Source organism: Cervus elaphus, chromosome 24 (genome assembly GCF_910594005.1).
Source record: "Cervus elaphus chromosome 24, mCerEla1.1, whole genome shotgun sequence".
Lineage (NCBI taxonomy): Eukaryota > Metazoa > Chordata > Mammalia > Artiodactyla > Cervidae > Cervus > Cervus elaphus.
This window is the reverse complement of record NC_057838.1, coordinates 60,634,710-60,653,083: the sequence shown is the minus strand read 5'-3', so window position 1 is coordinate 60,653,083 and position 18,374 is coordinate 60,634,710. Positions and strand designations below refer to the sequence as shown.

General features: G+C 35.8%; 1 protein-coding gene across 8 annotated transcripts in view; it reads left to right on the top strand.

The window, feature by feature from the left end:
- Positions 1 to 18,374, top strand: part of DOCK3 (dedicator of cytokinesis 3) — a 267,277-nt gene that overhangs the window by 19,972 nt on the left and 228,931 nt on the right. For all 8 annotated transcript variants that reach the window (XR_006337624.1, XM_043886679.1, XM_043886678.1 and 5 more), the window contains exons 2-4: positions 1,598 to 1,681; positions 14,662 to 14,702; positions 17,863 to 17,918. Coding sequence is in view for 7 of the 8 variants with exons in the window: in XM_043886679.1 (XP_043742614.1) it covers positions 1,598 to 1,681; positions 14,662 to 14,702; positions 17,863 to 17,918 (181 nt within the window). In the remaining variant the exon portion in view is untranslated. The remainder of the gene's footprint in view (positions 1 to 1,597; positions 1,682 to 14,661; positions 14,703 to 17,862; positions 17,919 to 18,374) is intronic.

Here is an 18,374-nt window from a genome sequence, read left to right as displayed (position 1 = left end):
AACAGTTGTAGAATAGCACTACTAATCACTATATCCACGGTATGATTAGTGAAAGCAGACTAAGATTTTTTGAAATTTTTTTTAATCCTTAGAATATATTCCATTAGGGATATATAGTCAAATTGCTTTCTCTTGACACATTATTTGGAATAGTTCCTCTCTTTCTGATTATGCCACTGACTTGGCTATACATTTGTGTGTGTGCTCAACGGCTTCAGTCATGTCCAACTCTTCGTGACCCTATGGACTGTAGCTCGCCAGGCTCCTCTGTCCATGGGATTTTCCAGGCAAGAATACTGGAGTGGATTGCCATGTCCTCCTCCAGGGGGTCCTCCAGACCCAGGGATTGAACCTGAGTCTCCTGCATCTCTTCCATTGGCAGGCAGGTTCTCTACCTCTGCACCACCTGGGAAATCCACATCCTTCATTGGAGGGATGCAGCCGCACCCCAGAACCCTGCAGGAATAAACATCCCAATCTCACCAGTCCTCCAGCATCTGGCAGTGTTCTCCACCCACTTGACCCAACCAGCCATGGGGCAGGGAGGAGGCTGTTGATGCTGCCTGTGAGAGCAGGCTCCCTTGGGGCATAGGGTGCAGGGGAGGAGGACGGAGAGTGGATCTCGGGGCAGACAGGTCTTGTAGCACCATATGGATGGTGCATTTTTTCCCTCTCATCTCACACTCCTTATCCCACCACCACCAATGAAATGATAAATTCTTTGTAGGCAGAGATTATTTTATCTTTCTTTAAAAAAATTTTTTTAATTTTATATTGGAGTATAGTTGATTAAAAATGTTGTGCTAGTTTTGGGTGTACAGCAAAGTGATTTAGTTACATATGAATGTGTATCTGTTCTTTTTCAAATTCTTGGAGCTTACAGTGACCAGTGATATCTGATGTACCTGACAGATATAGAGAATAGAGTGAAGCCATCTATAACTAATAGGTTTATTCTTTGTGATATTCCTGTAAATAGACTATATAGGCCCAAAAATAGTCCCATGATTGTAGAGAGAAAGCTCTACTTCTTTTTCAAGCCTTTTGTTTTTCTATCAAATATAATTGTTTCCTTTTCTATTTATACATTAATTTGAAAAATCATTTGAAAGCCAGTCTTGAATGAAGATAGTTATTAAAATGGGAAGTTTACATAGGTTCTCTGAATATGCACAAAACACCCAGTTTCCAACAGTGGAAGCTTGTTCATGATTTTAATGTTCTTGTCAATTAATGGCAAAGGTTAAGAAGACAGGAGTGCTGAATGCTCTGGAGATTGAAATAATAGCAAGGATCTCGATAAAGAATTTGTTAAGGAGTGGATGATGTGATGATGTTAAATTCTTAAGTGCTAATTCGATTTATTTTAATTTTACTGTAAGATAGGCTCAGAAATTGCACACTTTTGACCTTCGGAAAAGCTGTCTTATTGTTAATATGTAGATGCCTGCAAGGACTTACAGGGGCTTACATATTTGAAAAGTGAATTAAAAGAGAGAGAATATATTTAAGCAAATTCAGTGCCTAATTTCAGTGACACAGACTCTATATCAGTATTTAAAAATCCTAATTGACATGTTTATCTTTGGTTTTCTAGTGATATGCAGCTTTCGAGGATCTGTTCCCCAAGGCTTGGTCTTAGAAATAGGAGAAACAGTCCAGATTCTTGAAAAGTGTGAGGGTAAGTATGGACCTATAAATTATAAGACACAAATAGTGATCATTTTTGGCAGTATTATATATGTTTATTTTGTAGTACTGGTTAATAAGCAATCTTTTTGAAGCCATGATTAATCATATTATGATACACTGCTATAAAATCATTCCTGATCTCTGTTCAGCATAACTGATGAGTAATTTTGGCTCGCATCTAATAGCAACAATGAAATAACTATTGTTGGCTGTCAGAACATGTTTTTTTATATACTATGTCAAGTAATTATTTTTAATTTCGTACAATCAAATAGATAATATTTTACTCCTCATTATCTGCATTTGAATAGAATTGAATTACAATCAGTTCATTTGTATGTTTCTGTCTGATTGGCTAGACATGATCAGTCATAATTAAAACTAGGCAGTATATATGCTCAAATGAAGTTTGACTTGGCTGTCTTCTGTGACATTTTTGTGTATTTTTGCTGTAATATTTCTGCATTATTGAAAAATATCACATTCTAAAAGATTATGCACTGTAGCCAACAAAATATATGGGAAAAATACAGTTATGGAGATATCACACAAAATCAGAGCACTGACAAAAACAAAATTGATGTCAAAATCGATATTCCAAAGTTGATAGCAGTTCAGCATGACTAGAAACCACCTCAAATTATTTAACAGAGTGGAAATGTTGCTGAGTGAGCATGGAGATAGTACAGATGGGAGTGGAGCTCTGATATAGTTTACCATTCAGATGGGTATGAAGTAAGTGCAGCTTACTATGACCCTGGAACTGTGTAAGTTTGGTGGTGTGCTTTTCTGGAAAGGGAGCTGTAGTGCAGGACCCATTTTAATAACTTTCTTTTTTTTTTTTTTTTTTTTTTTTGAGTTTGAAAATTGTAATTTATTGATGAAAGTGAAGTCGCTCAGTTCTGACTCTTTGAGATACCCCATGGACACCAGGCTCCTCCGTCCATGGGATTTTCTAGGCAAGGGTACTGGAGTGGGTTGCCGTTTCCTTCTCCAAATAACTTTCTTAAAATAGTAGTTTAAATCAAAACGACTTCATGATAAAAAAATCTCTTAGCAAAATAAGAGTAGAAGGGAATTTTCTTAATCTAATAAAGGATGTCTAAAAGCCTGTAGCACACATCATATTCAGTTGTGAAATACTGAAAGCTTTCCCACTGAGAGCTAAAAATGAGACTATTATAAAATAAGACATTGTGGTTTGGAGGCAAAGACAATAATGAAACAGAATAGAGGGTCCAGAAATAGATCATCATGTTTATCTTCCAGTGATATGAAAAAGGTGGTATTGCAGTACAGTGGGGAAATGATGTCCATTACAATAGGTGACACTGGACTGACTGGACTGAAGAATGATGGCCTAGTCAATAAATGGTATTGGATCAGTATTGAAACCAGTGAATATTGAACCTGACTTCACAGCGTGTACTACAAACTGAATTCCAGATGGATGGTCAATATAAATGTGCGATGTAGAGCAATTGTGCACCTTGAAGGAACCATAGGAAAATATCCCTTCTGGCCTAGGGGTGGACAGAGATCCTTTATTGATAAGTTGTGCTTCACTAAAATGAAGATCTGTTGTTCAAAAGATATCATTAAGGAGGGCTTCCTTGGTGACTCAGTGCTAGAGAATCTACTTGCCAGGGCAGGGGACATGGGTTCGAGCCCTAGTCCGGGAATATCCCACATGCTGCAGAGCAACTAATAAGCCTGTCTGCCACAACTATTGGGCCTGTGCTCTAGAGCCTGGGAACCACAACTCCTGAGCCCATGTGCTGCTACTGCTGAAGCCTATGCTCCCTGGAACCTGTGCTCCGCAACAGGAGAAGTCACTGCAGTGAGAAGCCCGTGCACTGCAACTGGAGAGTATCCTCCATTTGTTGCAACTAGGGAAAGCCTGGGCAGCGAGCGGTAAAGACCCAGCACAGCCAAAAACAAATAAATAAAATTTAAAGAAAAAAGATACAATTAAGGAGAGGTAAAAGGCAAGTCACAAAGTGAAGGAGATACTTGATAAAGGACTTATATCCATATGGTATTTGTCTTTCTCTTTCTGACTTCGCTTAGTATGGTAAACTTTAGGTCTGTCCATGTAGCAGCAGATGGCATTGTTTCCTCCTTCTTTACGGCTGAGTAACATTCCATTGTGTGTGTGTATCGCATCTTCTTTATCCACTTGTCTGTCAACGGGCGTTCAGGTTGTTTCCTTATCTTGGCTATTGTAAATAGTGCCGCTGTAAACATAGGGGTGCATGCAGCTTTTCAATTTACGGTTTTCTGCAGATACATGCCCAAGAGTGGGATTGCTGGATCATATGGCAACTCTATTTTTAGTTTTTTGAGAAAGCTCCATACTGTTTTCCATAGTGGCTGCACCAGTTTACATTCCTATTAACAGTGTAGGAGGATTCCCTTTTCTTCACACCCTTTCCAGCATATGTCAGACATCTTTTTGGATTTCACTGGTATGAAATTAGAAATTAACTACAAGAAGAAAACTGGGGAAAAAAAAAACCCCACAAACATATGGAGACTAAACAATCAATGGATCATTGAAAAGTCAAAGAGGGATGAAGATAAAACAGTTCTAAGAGGGAAGTTCATAGTGATACAGGCCCACTTCATGATATAAGAAAAATCTCAAATAATTGAAATGCATATTAAAAAAACTAGAAGAAGAACAAGCAAAACACAAAGTTAGCAGAAAAAAGGAAATAAAGGATTAGAGTGGAAATAACTGAAATAGAGACCTAAAGACATAAAAGATCAATGAAATTAAGAGTTGGTCCTTTGATAATATATGATATTGTTGTTTAGTCTCTAGTTCATGTCTGACTTTTTCATGAAGTCATTTACTGTAGCCTCTCAGGCTCCTCTGTTCATGGGGGTTTCCCAGGCAAGAGTACTGAAGCAGGTTGCCATTTCCTTCTCTAGGGGATCTTCTTGACCTAGGGATCGAACCTGCATCTTCTGCATTGGCAGGCAGATTCCACTGAACCACCAGGGAAGTCTTGAAAATATGTACAAAATTGATAAACTTTTAGCTAGATTCATCAAGAAAAAAGGAGAGAGGGCCCAAATAAATAAAATCAGGGATAAAAAGGGAGAAGTTAAAACTGACACCACAGAAATACAAAAATTATAAGTGATTACTATGAAGAATTATATGCTAATAAAATGGATTGCATAGAAGAAATGGATAAATTCCTGGAAATGTGTAAACTCGCAAGACTGAATCAGAAAAAAATAAAATATATGAACAGAATATAGAATATATTACCAGTAATAAAATTAAATCAGTAATAAAAAAAAGCTTCTAACAAACAGAAGTCCAGGATCAGATGGCTTCATAGGTGAATTCTACCAGACATTTAAAGAATAGTTAATACTTCTCCTTTTCAAACTGTTCAGAAAGTTAGTGAGGAAGGAACACTTTTAAACTCATGCTATGAGGCCACCATCATCCTGATAACAAAACCAGGTAACAACCTGATAACACACACACACACACAAAGTTACAGGCTAATATCATTGATGAATGTAAATGCAAAATCCACAACAAAATATTATCAAACCAAATATCAAACCAAACCAAATATGTTGAAAGGATCATATACCATGATCAAGTGGGATTTATCCTAGGGATGCAAGGATGGTACAATATCTACAAATCAGTTAATTAGATACATCACATTATCAAATTTAAGAATAAAAACCACATTATCTCAAGAGATGCAGAAAATGCATTAGACAAGTTCAGCACCTATTTTTGACAAGAACTGTCCCTGATAGCTCAGTTGGTAAAGAATCTGCCTGCAATGCAAGAGATCCTGGTTTGATTCCTGGGTCAGGAAGATCTGCTGGAGAAGGGATAGGCTATCCACTCCAGTATTCTTGGGCTTCCCTTGTGGTTTAGCTGGTAAAGAATCTGCCTGCAATGCAGGAGACGTGGGGATGATCCCTGGATTGGGAAGATCCCCTGAAGAAGGGAAGGCCACCCAGTCCAATATTCTGGCCTGGAGAATTCCATGGATTGTATAGTCCATGGGGTTACTAAGAGTCAGACACAGCTGAGTGACTGTCACTTTCACTTTTCACTGTCAGCAAAGTAGGTATAGAGGGAACCTACCTCAACATAATAAAGGTCACACATATATTAAAACCCACAGCTAACATTATACTCAATGGAGAAAATCTGAAGGCTTTTGCTCTAAGATCAGGAATAAGACAAGGGACTTCCTTAGTGGCACAGTGGATAAGAATCTGCCTGCCACTGTAGGGGACATGGGTTCAGTCCCTGGTATGTGAAGATTCCACACGTCACAGAACAACTAAGCCCATGTACCACAACTACTGAGTGTGTACTCTAGAGCCCACATGCTGCAGCTGCTGAGCCTGTGCTTTGCAACAAGAGAAGCTACCACAACGAGAAGCCCGTGCATCACAATGAAAAGTCGCCCCCACTTGCTGCAGTGAAAGCAAGCCCGTGCACAGCAACGAAGACCCAGTGCAGCCAAAACTAAATAAATTTAAAAAATTATAAAAAATGGAATAAGACAAAAATACTCACCACTTTCATTCAACATAATGTTAGAAGTTTTTGTCACAACAGTTAGGCAAAAAGAAAGCGCTGCACACACACATAAATCCAAATTAAAAAGGAAGTAATAAAACTGTCACTGTAGGTGACATGATGCTATCAATTTATATAGAAAACCCCAAAGACTTCACAAAAAGCTGTTATTCATAAGTGAATTGTTATTCAAAAATTGAATTCAGTAAGTAAATTCAGGAAAGTTGCAGGATACAAGCTTAATGTACAGAGGTCTGTTGCATTTATCTGTTTGAACAATGAAGTATCAGAAATTAAGAAATAGTCCCATTTATAATTGGATCGAAAGAGTAAATACCTAGGAATAAATTCAACCAAGGAAGTGAAAGACCTGTACTCTGAAGACTGTAAAACATTGATGAAAGAAATGGTAAACAAGACAAACAAATGGAAAGATGTACCATGCACATGGATTGGACAAGTCAGCATCATTAAAAGGACCATACTGCCCAAGATAGTCTATGGATTCAGTGCAGTCCCTATCAAAATATCAAAGGCATTTTCACAGAACTAGAACAGATGATCCTAAAATTTGCATGGAATCCAAAAGACCCTTTATAATCAGAGCAATGTTGAGAAAGAACAAATCTGGAGGTATCATGCTCCCAGGCTGAAACTGTACTGTGAAGATATAATTATCAAGCAGTACGGTGCTGGCACAAAAACAGACACATGGATCAGTGGAACATGATAGAGAGCCTAGAAATATATACTTATATGGTCAATTAATCTGTGATAAATGAGGCAAGAGTATATAGTGGGGAAAAAGACAATCTATTTAATAAATGGTGTGTGGAAAACTGGACTACTTTTTCATACCATGTACAAAAATAAATTCAAAATCAGTTATGAAACACTACAAAAATAAAAATACAGAGATTTTAAAATGTAATATGCTCACATGGACAAAGAAAGTTGGCAAGGCTTTGAAGAGTGGAAACTATGACTTAACAGACCCAACATACCTGAATCTCAAGCATGTAGAAGGAATATCTTGGAACTACCCTTATTTACACAGCAGATCCTTAAAAGGTATAGGAACTTATAACCCCAGGCATCTTTGGAAATGAGGATGAAATTATATGTCTTCTCCCTTCAATTCATTTGATGACTGCTCCTTGTTCATCTGGTAGAGGTTTTGAGGTTTATTAGAAAATGAAGGATAAATAGCGCATCTGTGTATTGGGACACTTCATGCACATTATTGTAGGAGATAGGTTATGTATTGAAAACTGGAGGATTAAGTCACAGCACACCTACTGAATCCTGCATATGGAAACTTCTAACCTTCACCTTCTGCTTGGCCTTTGAAGTCATGGCAGCCAGACATTTACCTTCCAAACATAAGATTAGAAGACTTTTATCACTTATCTGAATTTGACATGATGAGAGACCTAAATAAAGATGCTGACTCTGTCAGTTACTGACTTATTATTGCCTCCAAGTTCAAAACCTGCCCTTCTAGCCCTTCTTGTGATACTGGAGCTGGAAGCTCTGGAAACCACGTTTCTTCTTTGACAGCTAGTCTGTGTTAGACTCTGCCAATAAAGGGGCGTTGTAGGGAGACTGCTAGGCTGGAGGTTGAAGAAAAGAGTTGATTCTTCCTGTTTTTATTTAATACCACTGGCAAACTGCTCTGAAGACAGTTGGTTCCTGCGGTATTCCTCATGTCAGGCAGTGGTCTTGGTTCTGGTGAATGGCCTCTAGCATTTTCACTGTGGCAGTGGTAGCATGTTTTGCAGCAGCCCACTGTTCCTCAGAGACCTGTATCTTAGCCTTTTGGGACCCTTGCTATAAGTTGTTATTCTTTAGTCACTAAGTCGTGTCCAACTCTTTTGCAATCCCATGGGCTGTAGCCCCCCATGCTCCTCTGTCCATGGGATTTCCCAGGCAAGAATACTGGGATGGGTGGCCATTTCCTTCTCCAGGGGATCTTCCTGACTCAGGGGTGGAACCTGCGTCTCCTGTATTGGCAGGTGGATTCTTTAGTGCTGAGCCATCTGGGAAGCCCCACTTGGTGATTACCCTAGAGTTTAAAACATGCATTCTTGACTTACTAGGGTCTACCTTAAAGTTTTACTTATACCACTTCCAACAATGCATGAACTTTACAATGATTCAATTGCATTGACTCCTCTTATTACATTTGTACCACTATTGTCGTATATTTTCTGTCTGTATTCATTTGTTTGCCCACATTTTTACCGTTTCCCGTGCTATTTCTTTCTTCTTTTCATGATTCCGTCTGGGATCACTTGCTTTTTACTGTAAGTACTCCTTTTAGTAATTTTTTTTAGTGCAGGTTTGCTGCACATTCACTCAACTTTTGTTTATATGAATCTGTTTTTAAATTTGTCATCATTTTAAAGGGTATATTTTCTCTAGGTGTAGCATTCTAGGTTGATGAATATTTTCTTTTAGCATTTTAAGGATTTACTTCATTAATTTTTGATTTCCATCATTTCTGTTGAAAAGTCACTGTATTGTTATTATAGATCTCCTAAAGGTAATGTGACTCTGCTTAGCTCCTTAGCTTCTTAGCGGCTACAGAAAGCTGGGCTTCTTAGAAATTTTCCCTGAATTACCACTGTAGGAATTGGGCAGTCCCACGAGTGGATATTGTATCGAGTAGCTCTCAGTGTCAACCTCTTTTTCCTTAACTCAATGGAACCCTGATTTTTGCTGAAATGTCCTCATGGAGGAACTCAGCTGATGTGGATTCTCTTTTCTCAAGGATTAGAGTGCCTCACAGCTTGTCTCGGATAGTTGCTGTCCATTGCTCTTACGCAGTTGTTTCCTGCATTTTTTTCAGGTTTATATTTGTCTAATGTGAAATGTTTTGCCAGTGCTAGAACCAGAAGTTAGTAAATGTATTTTATATATATTTGAATTCTAAAAGAGTTTTTAAAATGTCTTATTCAATGGCAGTATTATTGAAACTTGTTTATGGTTCTCCATAAACTTATGGAGAACCATAAGCTTAAAGGAGCAATAACTCATTTGGGAATACAATTTCTCAATTTTTAATGTCCATTTATTTATTGTCCATTTATTTTAATGTGCATTTATTTATTGCCAATTACTATCTTTTATACTTACTGCACATAAAGATTTAAAATAGCATTAAATTATTTTGTATGCAAGTAATACACAAGGTTTTTCTTTAACAGTTTGCAGTGAAATAATAGAGGATTTTGAATGTTGACCTTTTAAATAATTATGTCCCCCAATTTTGGGGCTGAATTCTCTATAAATTTCTTTTTTTTTTTTTTAATTTTTTTATTAGTTGGAGGCTAATTACTTCACATTTCAGTGGGTTTTGTCATACATTGACATGAATCAGCCATAGATTTACACTTATTCCCCATCCCGATCCCCCCTCCCACCTCCCTCTCCACCCGATTCCTCTGGGTCTTCCCAGTGTACCAGGCCCGAGCACTTGTCTCATGCATCCCACCTGGGCTGGTGATCTGTTTCACCATAGATAGTATACATGCTGTTCTTCTGAAACATCCCACCCTCACCTTCTCCCACAGAGTTAAAAAGTCTGTTCTGTATTTCTGTGTCTCTTTTTCTGTTTTGCATATAGGGTTATTGTTACCATCTTTCTAAATTCCATATATATGCGTTAGTATGCTGTAATGTTCTTTATCTTTCTGGCTTACTTCACTCTGTATAAGGGGCTCCAGTTTCATCCATCTCATTAGGACTGGTTCAAATGAATTCTTTTTGACGGCTGAGTAATATTCCATGGTGTATATGTACCACAGCTTCCTTATCCATTCATCTGCTGATGGGCATCTAGGTTGCTTCCATGTCCTGGCTATTATAAACAGTGCTGCGATGAACATTGGGGTGCACGTGTCTCTTTCAGATCTGGTTTCCTCAGTGTGTATGCCCAGAAGTGGTATTGCTGGGTCATATGGCAGTTCTATTTCCAGTTTTTTAAGGAATCTCCACACTGTTTTCCACAGTGGCTGTACTAGTTTGCATTCCCACCAACAGTGTAAGAGGGTTCCCTTTTCTCCACACCCTCTCCAGCATTTATTGCTTGTAGACTTTTGGATAGCAGCCATCCTGACTGGCGTGTAATGGTACCTCATTGTGGTTTTGATTTGCATTTCTCTAATAATGAGTGATGTTGAGCACCTTTTCATGTGTTTGTTAGCCATCTGTATGTCTTCTTTGGAGAAATGTCTGTTTAGTTCTCTGGCCCATTTTTTGATTGGGTCATTTATTTTTCTGGAATTGAGCTGCAGGAGTTGCTTGTATATTTTTGAGATTAATCCTTTGTCTGTTTCTTCATTTGCTATCATTTTCTCCCAATCTGATGGCTGTCTTTTCACCTTACTTATAGTTTCCTTTGTAGTGCAAAAGCTTTTAAGTTTCATTAGATCCCATTTGTTTAGTTTTGCTTTTATTTCCAATATTCTGGGAGGTGGGTCATAGAGGATCTTGCTGTGATTTATGTCGGAGAGTGTTTTGCCTATGTTCTCCTCTAGGAGTTTTATAGTTTCTGGTCTTACATTTAGATCTTTAATCCATTTTGAGTTTATTTTTGTGTATGGTGTTAGAAAGTGTTCTAGTTTCATTCTTTTGCAAGTGGTTGACCAGTTTTCCCAGCACCACTTGTTAAAGAGGTTGTCTTTTTTCCATTGTATATCCTTGCCTCCTTTGTCAAAGATAAGGTGTCCATAGGTTCGTGGATTTATCTCTGGGCTTTCTATTCTGTTCCATTGGTCTATATTTCTGTCTTTGTGCCAGTACCACACTGTCTTGATGACTGTGGCTTTGTAGTAGAGTCTGAAGTCAGGCAGGTTGATTCCTCCAGTTCCATTCTTCTTTCTCAAGATTACTTTGGCTATTCGAGGTTTTTTGTATTTCCATACAAATTGTGAAATTCTTTGGTCTAGTTCTGTGAAAAATACCGTTGGTAGCTTGATAGGGATTGCATTGAATCTATAGATTGCTTTGGGTAGAATAGCCATTTTGACAATATTGATTCTTCCAATCCATGAACACGGTATGTTTCTCCATCTGTTTGTGTCCTCTTTGATTTCTTTCATCAGTGTTTTATAGTTTTCTGTGTATAGGTCTTTTGTTTCTTTAGGTAGATATACTCCTAAGTATTTTATTCTTTTTGTTGCAATGGTGAATGGTATTGTTTCCTTAATTTCTCTTTCTGTTTTTTCATTGTTAGTATATAGGAATGCAAGGGATTTCTGTGTGTTAATTTTATATCCTGCAACTTTACTATATTCATTGATTAGTTCTAGTAATTTTCTGGTAGAGTCTTTAGGGTTTTCTATGTAGAGGATCATGTCATCTGCAAACAGTGAGAGTTTCACTTCTTCTTTTCCTATCTGCATTCCTTTTACTTCTTTTTCTGCTCTGATTGCTGTGGCCAAAACTTCCAACACTATGTTGAACAGAAATTTCTTTTTTTAATGTAAGTGGTTGATACTTTCTTCCATGCCTATTAGTTATATAATTGGAAAGAGGATAAAGAGTTAGATGGGCTGTGCATATTTTTATTGGTATACTAAAGAAAAAGTATTTTTAGAAGATTGTAGATCTTTGTTTTGGTCCTTGACTTTACAGTTGGTTCCTTCTCTAAAGTGAGTCTCTATGTAGATCTGCCATTCATAATGAGTGATAATTTTTTAACATTATTTTTAATCATGATATGGAATGAAATAGAAATTGTGCCTGTTGTCTACCTGTCTTTAATTCAGGCATGAGCAACTGTTATTGGGAGTGAGAATGAACACATTTGCCTTTTTTCCCTTTTGCCAGACAGTGAAGAATATGTTATACCTTTGAAATAAAAAGTTTGAAACTTCTTATTGAAGGGTACTTTTTGTTGGACTTCACTTGATGCTTTTGATCTAGCTTGATTGGTTTGCACCCGGAATCTTTGTAAAGGCCTGCCGATTGTTGACTGTCACATGGCCTGAATGATATAGAGGCTTCATTCTCTTGGGTTAACACTGCTGACACTGTTCTGTGGCCTCTCTGTCAGCAGCAATTGTAGTGGTACTGTTGGCTCTTTTTGATAGTATAGCCTTACTTACATTGGGAAGGGCATTTCACAATCTAAATAATGATGCATATTTAACAAAGTGGTATTCAGCTGTGTTTTGAGACTATAGATGTGAAAATGCTTGGCACAGGGACAGGTGATCACTGTTTTTTTGTCTCTGTGTTTAAATCATTGTAGCTTCCAGATGAATTAACCTTCAGGATGTGTATTTACACACAGGATGCAGAATATTTTCTCTTAATTTGTGTTTCCTTTCTTACTGATTGCTTTTCTAACCTAATGGTGTTAAATTTTTAAAAGTTTCTTTTTTTTTTTTTAAAGTCAGGCTTGAACTGACTGTTTAATTTATACACCAAGTATGTTTATATACCAGTTGTGGAACGTGTAATCATCCAGCGTTAAGCTGACGAATGTAAACACTTAGATCTGTCTCATTTCATTCACAGGGTAAGTACTCGCTGAGCATTTATTTAGTGGCAGTAAGCACAGATACACACCAGTGCCTGCTTTTCTGTTTCTGTGACAATATAGTGTTCTCAGTTCTGTTTTTTTGTACATTAATTGCCTTTAAACGGTATGTAATGTTTTCTCTCAGTTTTATAATCTTTGAGAGTATAGTGAATCCCTAGCTGTCTTTCTAAAATCTAGTGTTTGCTTCCTGCTTTTCAGTCTAATGTGATCATATATATATATATATATATATATTTTTTTTTTTTAATGTGGTTATATTTTATTTAAAAATCTATTTCCTGTACTTTTTCCATTTCCTTTGTGGAATAATTGCTTAAATAGAATACACTTTGAGTAACTCCTGAATTAAAATCCCTATGATTTCAGTATAAAATAGGACTTAACATTACATCTCAATTAGAAATTTTTTTGTTTATTACCTTAGTTTTTAATCATATTTTATAAAACATCATTTTTAGACTAAGTTTGTGATATTTTAAAGATAGACTTTTTGGATATACATATTTGAATTGTCTTAACTTGACTGGTACAGAATTAAAAAATTTAGGTAAGATTACCATTGAAAATTTATTTATTTATTTTTTGACTGCACTGGGTCTTTGTTCCTGCACAGGGGCTTTCTCTAGTTGTTGTGAACGGGGGCTCCTCTCTAGTGGTGGGATGTTGGCTTCTCACTGCGGTGGCTTCTCTTGTTGTGGAGCACAAGTTCTCAAGTGCTGGCTCAGTAGCTGTGCGCGGGCTTAGTTGCCTTGCAGCACATGGGATCTTTCTGGGCTAGGGATGGAAACTGTCCCCTGCATTGGCAGGCGGATTCTTAACCACTGGACCTACTGGACCACTGGACCAGGGAAGCCCTTTATATCATTATTTGTCCTGTTTAAGATACTATAAAGTGTCCTGCTGGTAAGGTTATCACTTTAAAAAAATGAAGATAGTGAGACTTTCAGGTATAAATTGAGTTATTCAAATTTATGATCTCAGCTGTTGTACTAAACAGAAATAAGGGTATTTCTTCTTTTATTGTTTGTTATGATTTCAGGGGAGAAAAGTTGATTCTTTTCCTCTTTGTTGTGAGTCTTAAAGGTTAATACATGAAATCAACTCAATTTCAGTACATGGAATAGTAAGCTCTCAGTTAATATTAGTTACTATCAACAATCTCCTCTTTTTTTATTTATATTCCTCCTTTAAATACAACTCTTGGCCTCCTTTTCTATGCACTGGAATTATTTCCTCTTAAACCCAAGTAGAGAAACTATAGCAAAACTCTGAAAATAATAGATTGAATTTGAAAAAAGTTGCAAAAAATTTTCCTTTCTCTGAAAACTATTTTTATTGTGTAATTGAAACTTTGACTGTTATTACTGTGTATGAATGGTAAGAGAGGATAAATGAAGTGTTGCTGTCAACTTTAGTGGCTGGAAAGCCAAGAAGTGAGAGTAGTGTAGTTCAGTGCATGGGAGATTCAGGGAGACAAGGAGATAGAAAGTCAGGGCTGTACTCTCCTTTATCTGCCACCAAAAAGCGATATGATTTTGACATTTTCTTATCCTGTAATAGTTTCGTCTGGGAGTTTTCAAGGAGTTGAATATGTGTCCTCTGAAGTATTTTCTAGTTTTTTTTGTCTTTTTCAGTTGAAAGGATGTTGTGTCTTTGATGAAAATTGAAATGTTATATTGTAAGATTGCTTCTTTTGGAGTAAACTATGCTTAATAAAGGCATAAAGTGCCTAAAACTTACTAGAAAGTTTTGCATTAAATAATTATCCTAAAAATACTTATGTCTTTCATAGAAAATGACAGCAATATGATTTTAATATCTTTTGTATATTTTGTTTTAGGTTGGTATAGGGGAGTTTCAACAAAGAAGCCAAATGTAAAGGTAATAAAAAGTTTATTGTTACCTTTTCTAATGTAGAAAGTGGCCTAGTATGTTTGTTTGATATAAAAGCAATCCTTACTTTCCATCTTTTAATCTTTTACAGTAGCCACACTCATTCTTTTCTTTATAGAACTGTATCAGACTCTTCTCTTTCTCAGCAGTATTTCAATTACTTTTTAAAAAGGACAAAATGTGTGTGTAGTAATAGTTGCAAAGCTTATTTTGAAAAAGCCAACTTAGGACATTTAGTATTTTTCCTTAAAATAGTTGACAGCAAGTAAATTGGCTTTTTTATAGGCCTACTCCTGTCTAGCCCTGTGATTAGTAAGATGACTTTATTTCTAAAATGAAAAAAACTTTTAAATAATTTTCAATTAGATACATCTCTGATCATAATGTTCTTGTTAAAAATATGAATTTAAATAAGACTGTTAAGTGCCACATGCTAATTTTATGAACTAGATTTATATGTTTATTCTATTACCAAGTAACAGTAATTTGATCATACCAAATATATTTTAGTTGGCAGTTATAATACATGTAGCAGCATTCTTTCTCAGTAATGCATTTGCAAAAACTTCTTTTTTGCATTTGCAAAAACTTACTTTTCTCTATAATATTACTATTTTTTCTTATATATTTTCTGTGGCTTAATATTTAACATATTATGCTTTTTCTTAAATAGAAAATACCAAAATGATCACATATTAATTTTTATTAAAAATTTTCAGAGTTGTAATCATCAATTTCTCAGTAGAATCACTTATTAGTTTTTAAAGTAGTGATTATAAGAAGATGATACCTCCAAACTTTTAATTCCTCATAGCCAGGGCTTCTCATTTTTGTCAGAGTTGACATTTTGGGCTAGATAAATCCTTGTTATCTTATACATTATGAGAAGTTTAGCAAAATATATGACTTCCACTCATTAACATCTCCTCTCAAGTTGTATCTCTAGATATTGCTAAAGGCCCTGGGGCTAATGGGTGGGGTGGGAGGTGGTTGGGGTGGTGGTGGTAAAATTGCCACTGGTTAAGAACCACTGAGATAAAGGGGTCAAATATCAAGAAGATATAACAGTAATAAATATGTGTACACTGGAAATGGCGCCCCCAAATATATTAAGCAAATAGTAATAGATTTGAAGGGAGAAGTAGATACAAATACAATAATAATAGGGGCCTTCAGTACCCCATTTTCTGCACTGAATAGGTCATCCAGACAGAAAATCAACAAGGAAATGTTGGACTTGACTATAGTTTAAACCAAATATATCTAATAGACATATATAGAATATTTCATACATCAGCAATAAAGTACATGTTCTTCTCAATTGTAAGTGGAACATTCTTCAGACTAGGTCATATAACAAGGCTTTAGTAAATTTAAAAAGATTGAAATCACATCATGTATCTTTCCTGACCACAATGGTATGAAACTAGAAATCAACAACAGCAAGAAAACTGGAAAATTCACATGTATGTAGAAATTAAAGAACACATTCTAAACAACCAGTGGACCAAAGAAGAGATAAAAAAAAAATCTCGACACAAATGAAAACAGAAACACAATACCCCAAAACCTATGGGCTACTGCAAAAGCAGTTTAAAGAGGGAAGTTAATAGTGATAAATGATACAGTAAGAAAAAAAGAAAGATATTAAATAAACCATCTTACTTTACATCTGAAGAAGCTGGAAAAAAGAAGAAACTATGCCCAAATTTAGTAGAATCAAGAAAGTAACAAAAATCAGGGTGGAAATAAATGAAAAAGAGACCAAAAAACAAGGGAAAAGGTCAATGAAACTATAAGCTGTTTCTTTTTAAAGATAAAATTAACTGAGGGGGAAAAAAAAGACAAGGAGACATGAAAGCGCAGACATTAAAAATGATACCACAGAAATACAAAGGATTATGAGACTGCTATGACAATTGTATGCTAACAAATTAAACAGTCTATAAGAAATGGATAAATTTCTAGAAACTTAAAACCTATCCAGAATGAATCAGGAAAAATGGAAAATCTGAATAGTCCAATAATCAGTAAGGAAATTGAATCAGTAATTATTAAAAACCTCCCAACAAAGAAATGTTCAGGGCCAGATGACTTCACTGCTGAATACTACTAAACTTTAAAGAAGAATTAACACCAGTCCTTCATAAAAGCTATTCCAAAAATTGAAGAGGAAGGAACACTTCCAGATTTGTTTCGTGAGGCTAGCATTAGTCTGATATCAAAGCCAGAAAAGGACACTGTAGGAAAAGAAAACTACAGATCGTTATCACTGATGAATATAGATGCTAAACTCTCAACAAAATACTAGCAGTTTGAAACAGTCCCATTCATGATAGCATCAAACAATCAAGTATTTAGAAATAAATATAACCAAGGAGCTGAAAGATCTGTACATTGAAAACTGTAAAATGCATTATTGTAGTCCAGCTGCTGATGGGCTTGTGTGGTGTAGATTGAGTTTATTACTGACAGGGGTGTGGGCCAAAGAGTATTAAAAAAGTAGACCATTTGTGTTTTATTTTGAAGGAAGTTTTATACATCAGGAAAAGGAGTGAAACATTGATTGGAAAATGTAATTGTTTCTAAAACAATACATTTTTAAAAATCTTTTTAAGAATTGAAGTCAGATTATGGCAGATACTAAAGTGGAAACCAATTGCAAAGAATAAAAGAAGAAACATTTATAGATGCTCTCAAATTGATTTATTCTTTGTGAATACAAATGTTACCCAGAGTGTGAGAATTCTTTCTCTAACTCAGAGCTGGGTCAGCTGTAAATTGTTGGTTAGATGATGATGTTGGTTTTGTAGATATATGCCAAACTCTGTACATAAGTCTATTCTATCTTAAGTGTGATTTGATGGAATATTTCTAAAACTTAAAAAAAAAAAGTTTTTGTGGTTGCTTAACATCAGTTTTCCCCCCTTGTGAATAGACTCTGATTGCAGATGACAATGAAATTCCTGTTGAATATAGTTTGTGCACTTTGTATTCTTAATTAATATGTAAAGTGGTTGCTACATGAAGAGATCTACTGTTTTGTTGATAGAGTATTTCCATGCTGAAATCTGACTGTTATTTCAGTCTAAACAAGATGTTAATCACAAATTACTTTTTCTAATAGGAAATGTAATCTCTTTTACAGGGGATCTTTCCTGCAAATTACATTCATTTGAAAAAAGCAATTGTCAGTAATAGGGGGTGAGTACTTGGCTTTGCTAAACTTATTTATAATTTTTATTGGCTGCAGAGGAAGACTTTTTTCCTTTGATTCATAGTATAAAATATGCTATTGGTATGTTTTCCTGCAAAAATATACTTTATCATATATAATTCTGAAGATATAATTTTATCTTAAAATATTGACAATTTTAATTTCTTTTCCTGTATACTGGAAAGGTAACCTGAGTTGTTATGAATTTCATAAAAACAATTAAACATGCAGTATATTTTACAAAATTATGTGTTATTTTGAGAATAGTCTTTGATAGGACAGGAGTTAGTGATAAACCTGTCATTTTGTTTCTGTGTATGTAAAGTGAGGGAGACTTTTAAAATCTTCCCTTTTTTGCAAGTTGAAATTGAAAAAAACTATGGAAATGGCAACAACCCACTCCAGTATTCTTACCTGGAGAATCCCATGGACAGAGGAGCCTG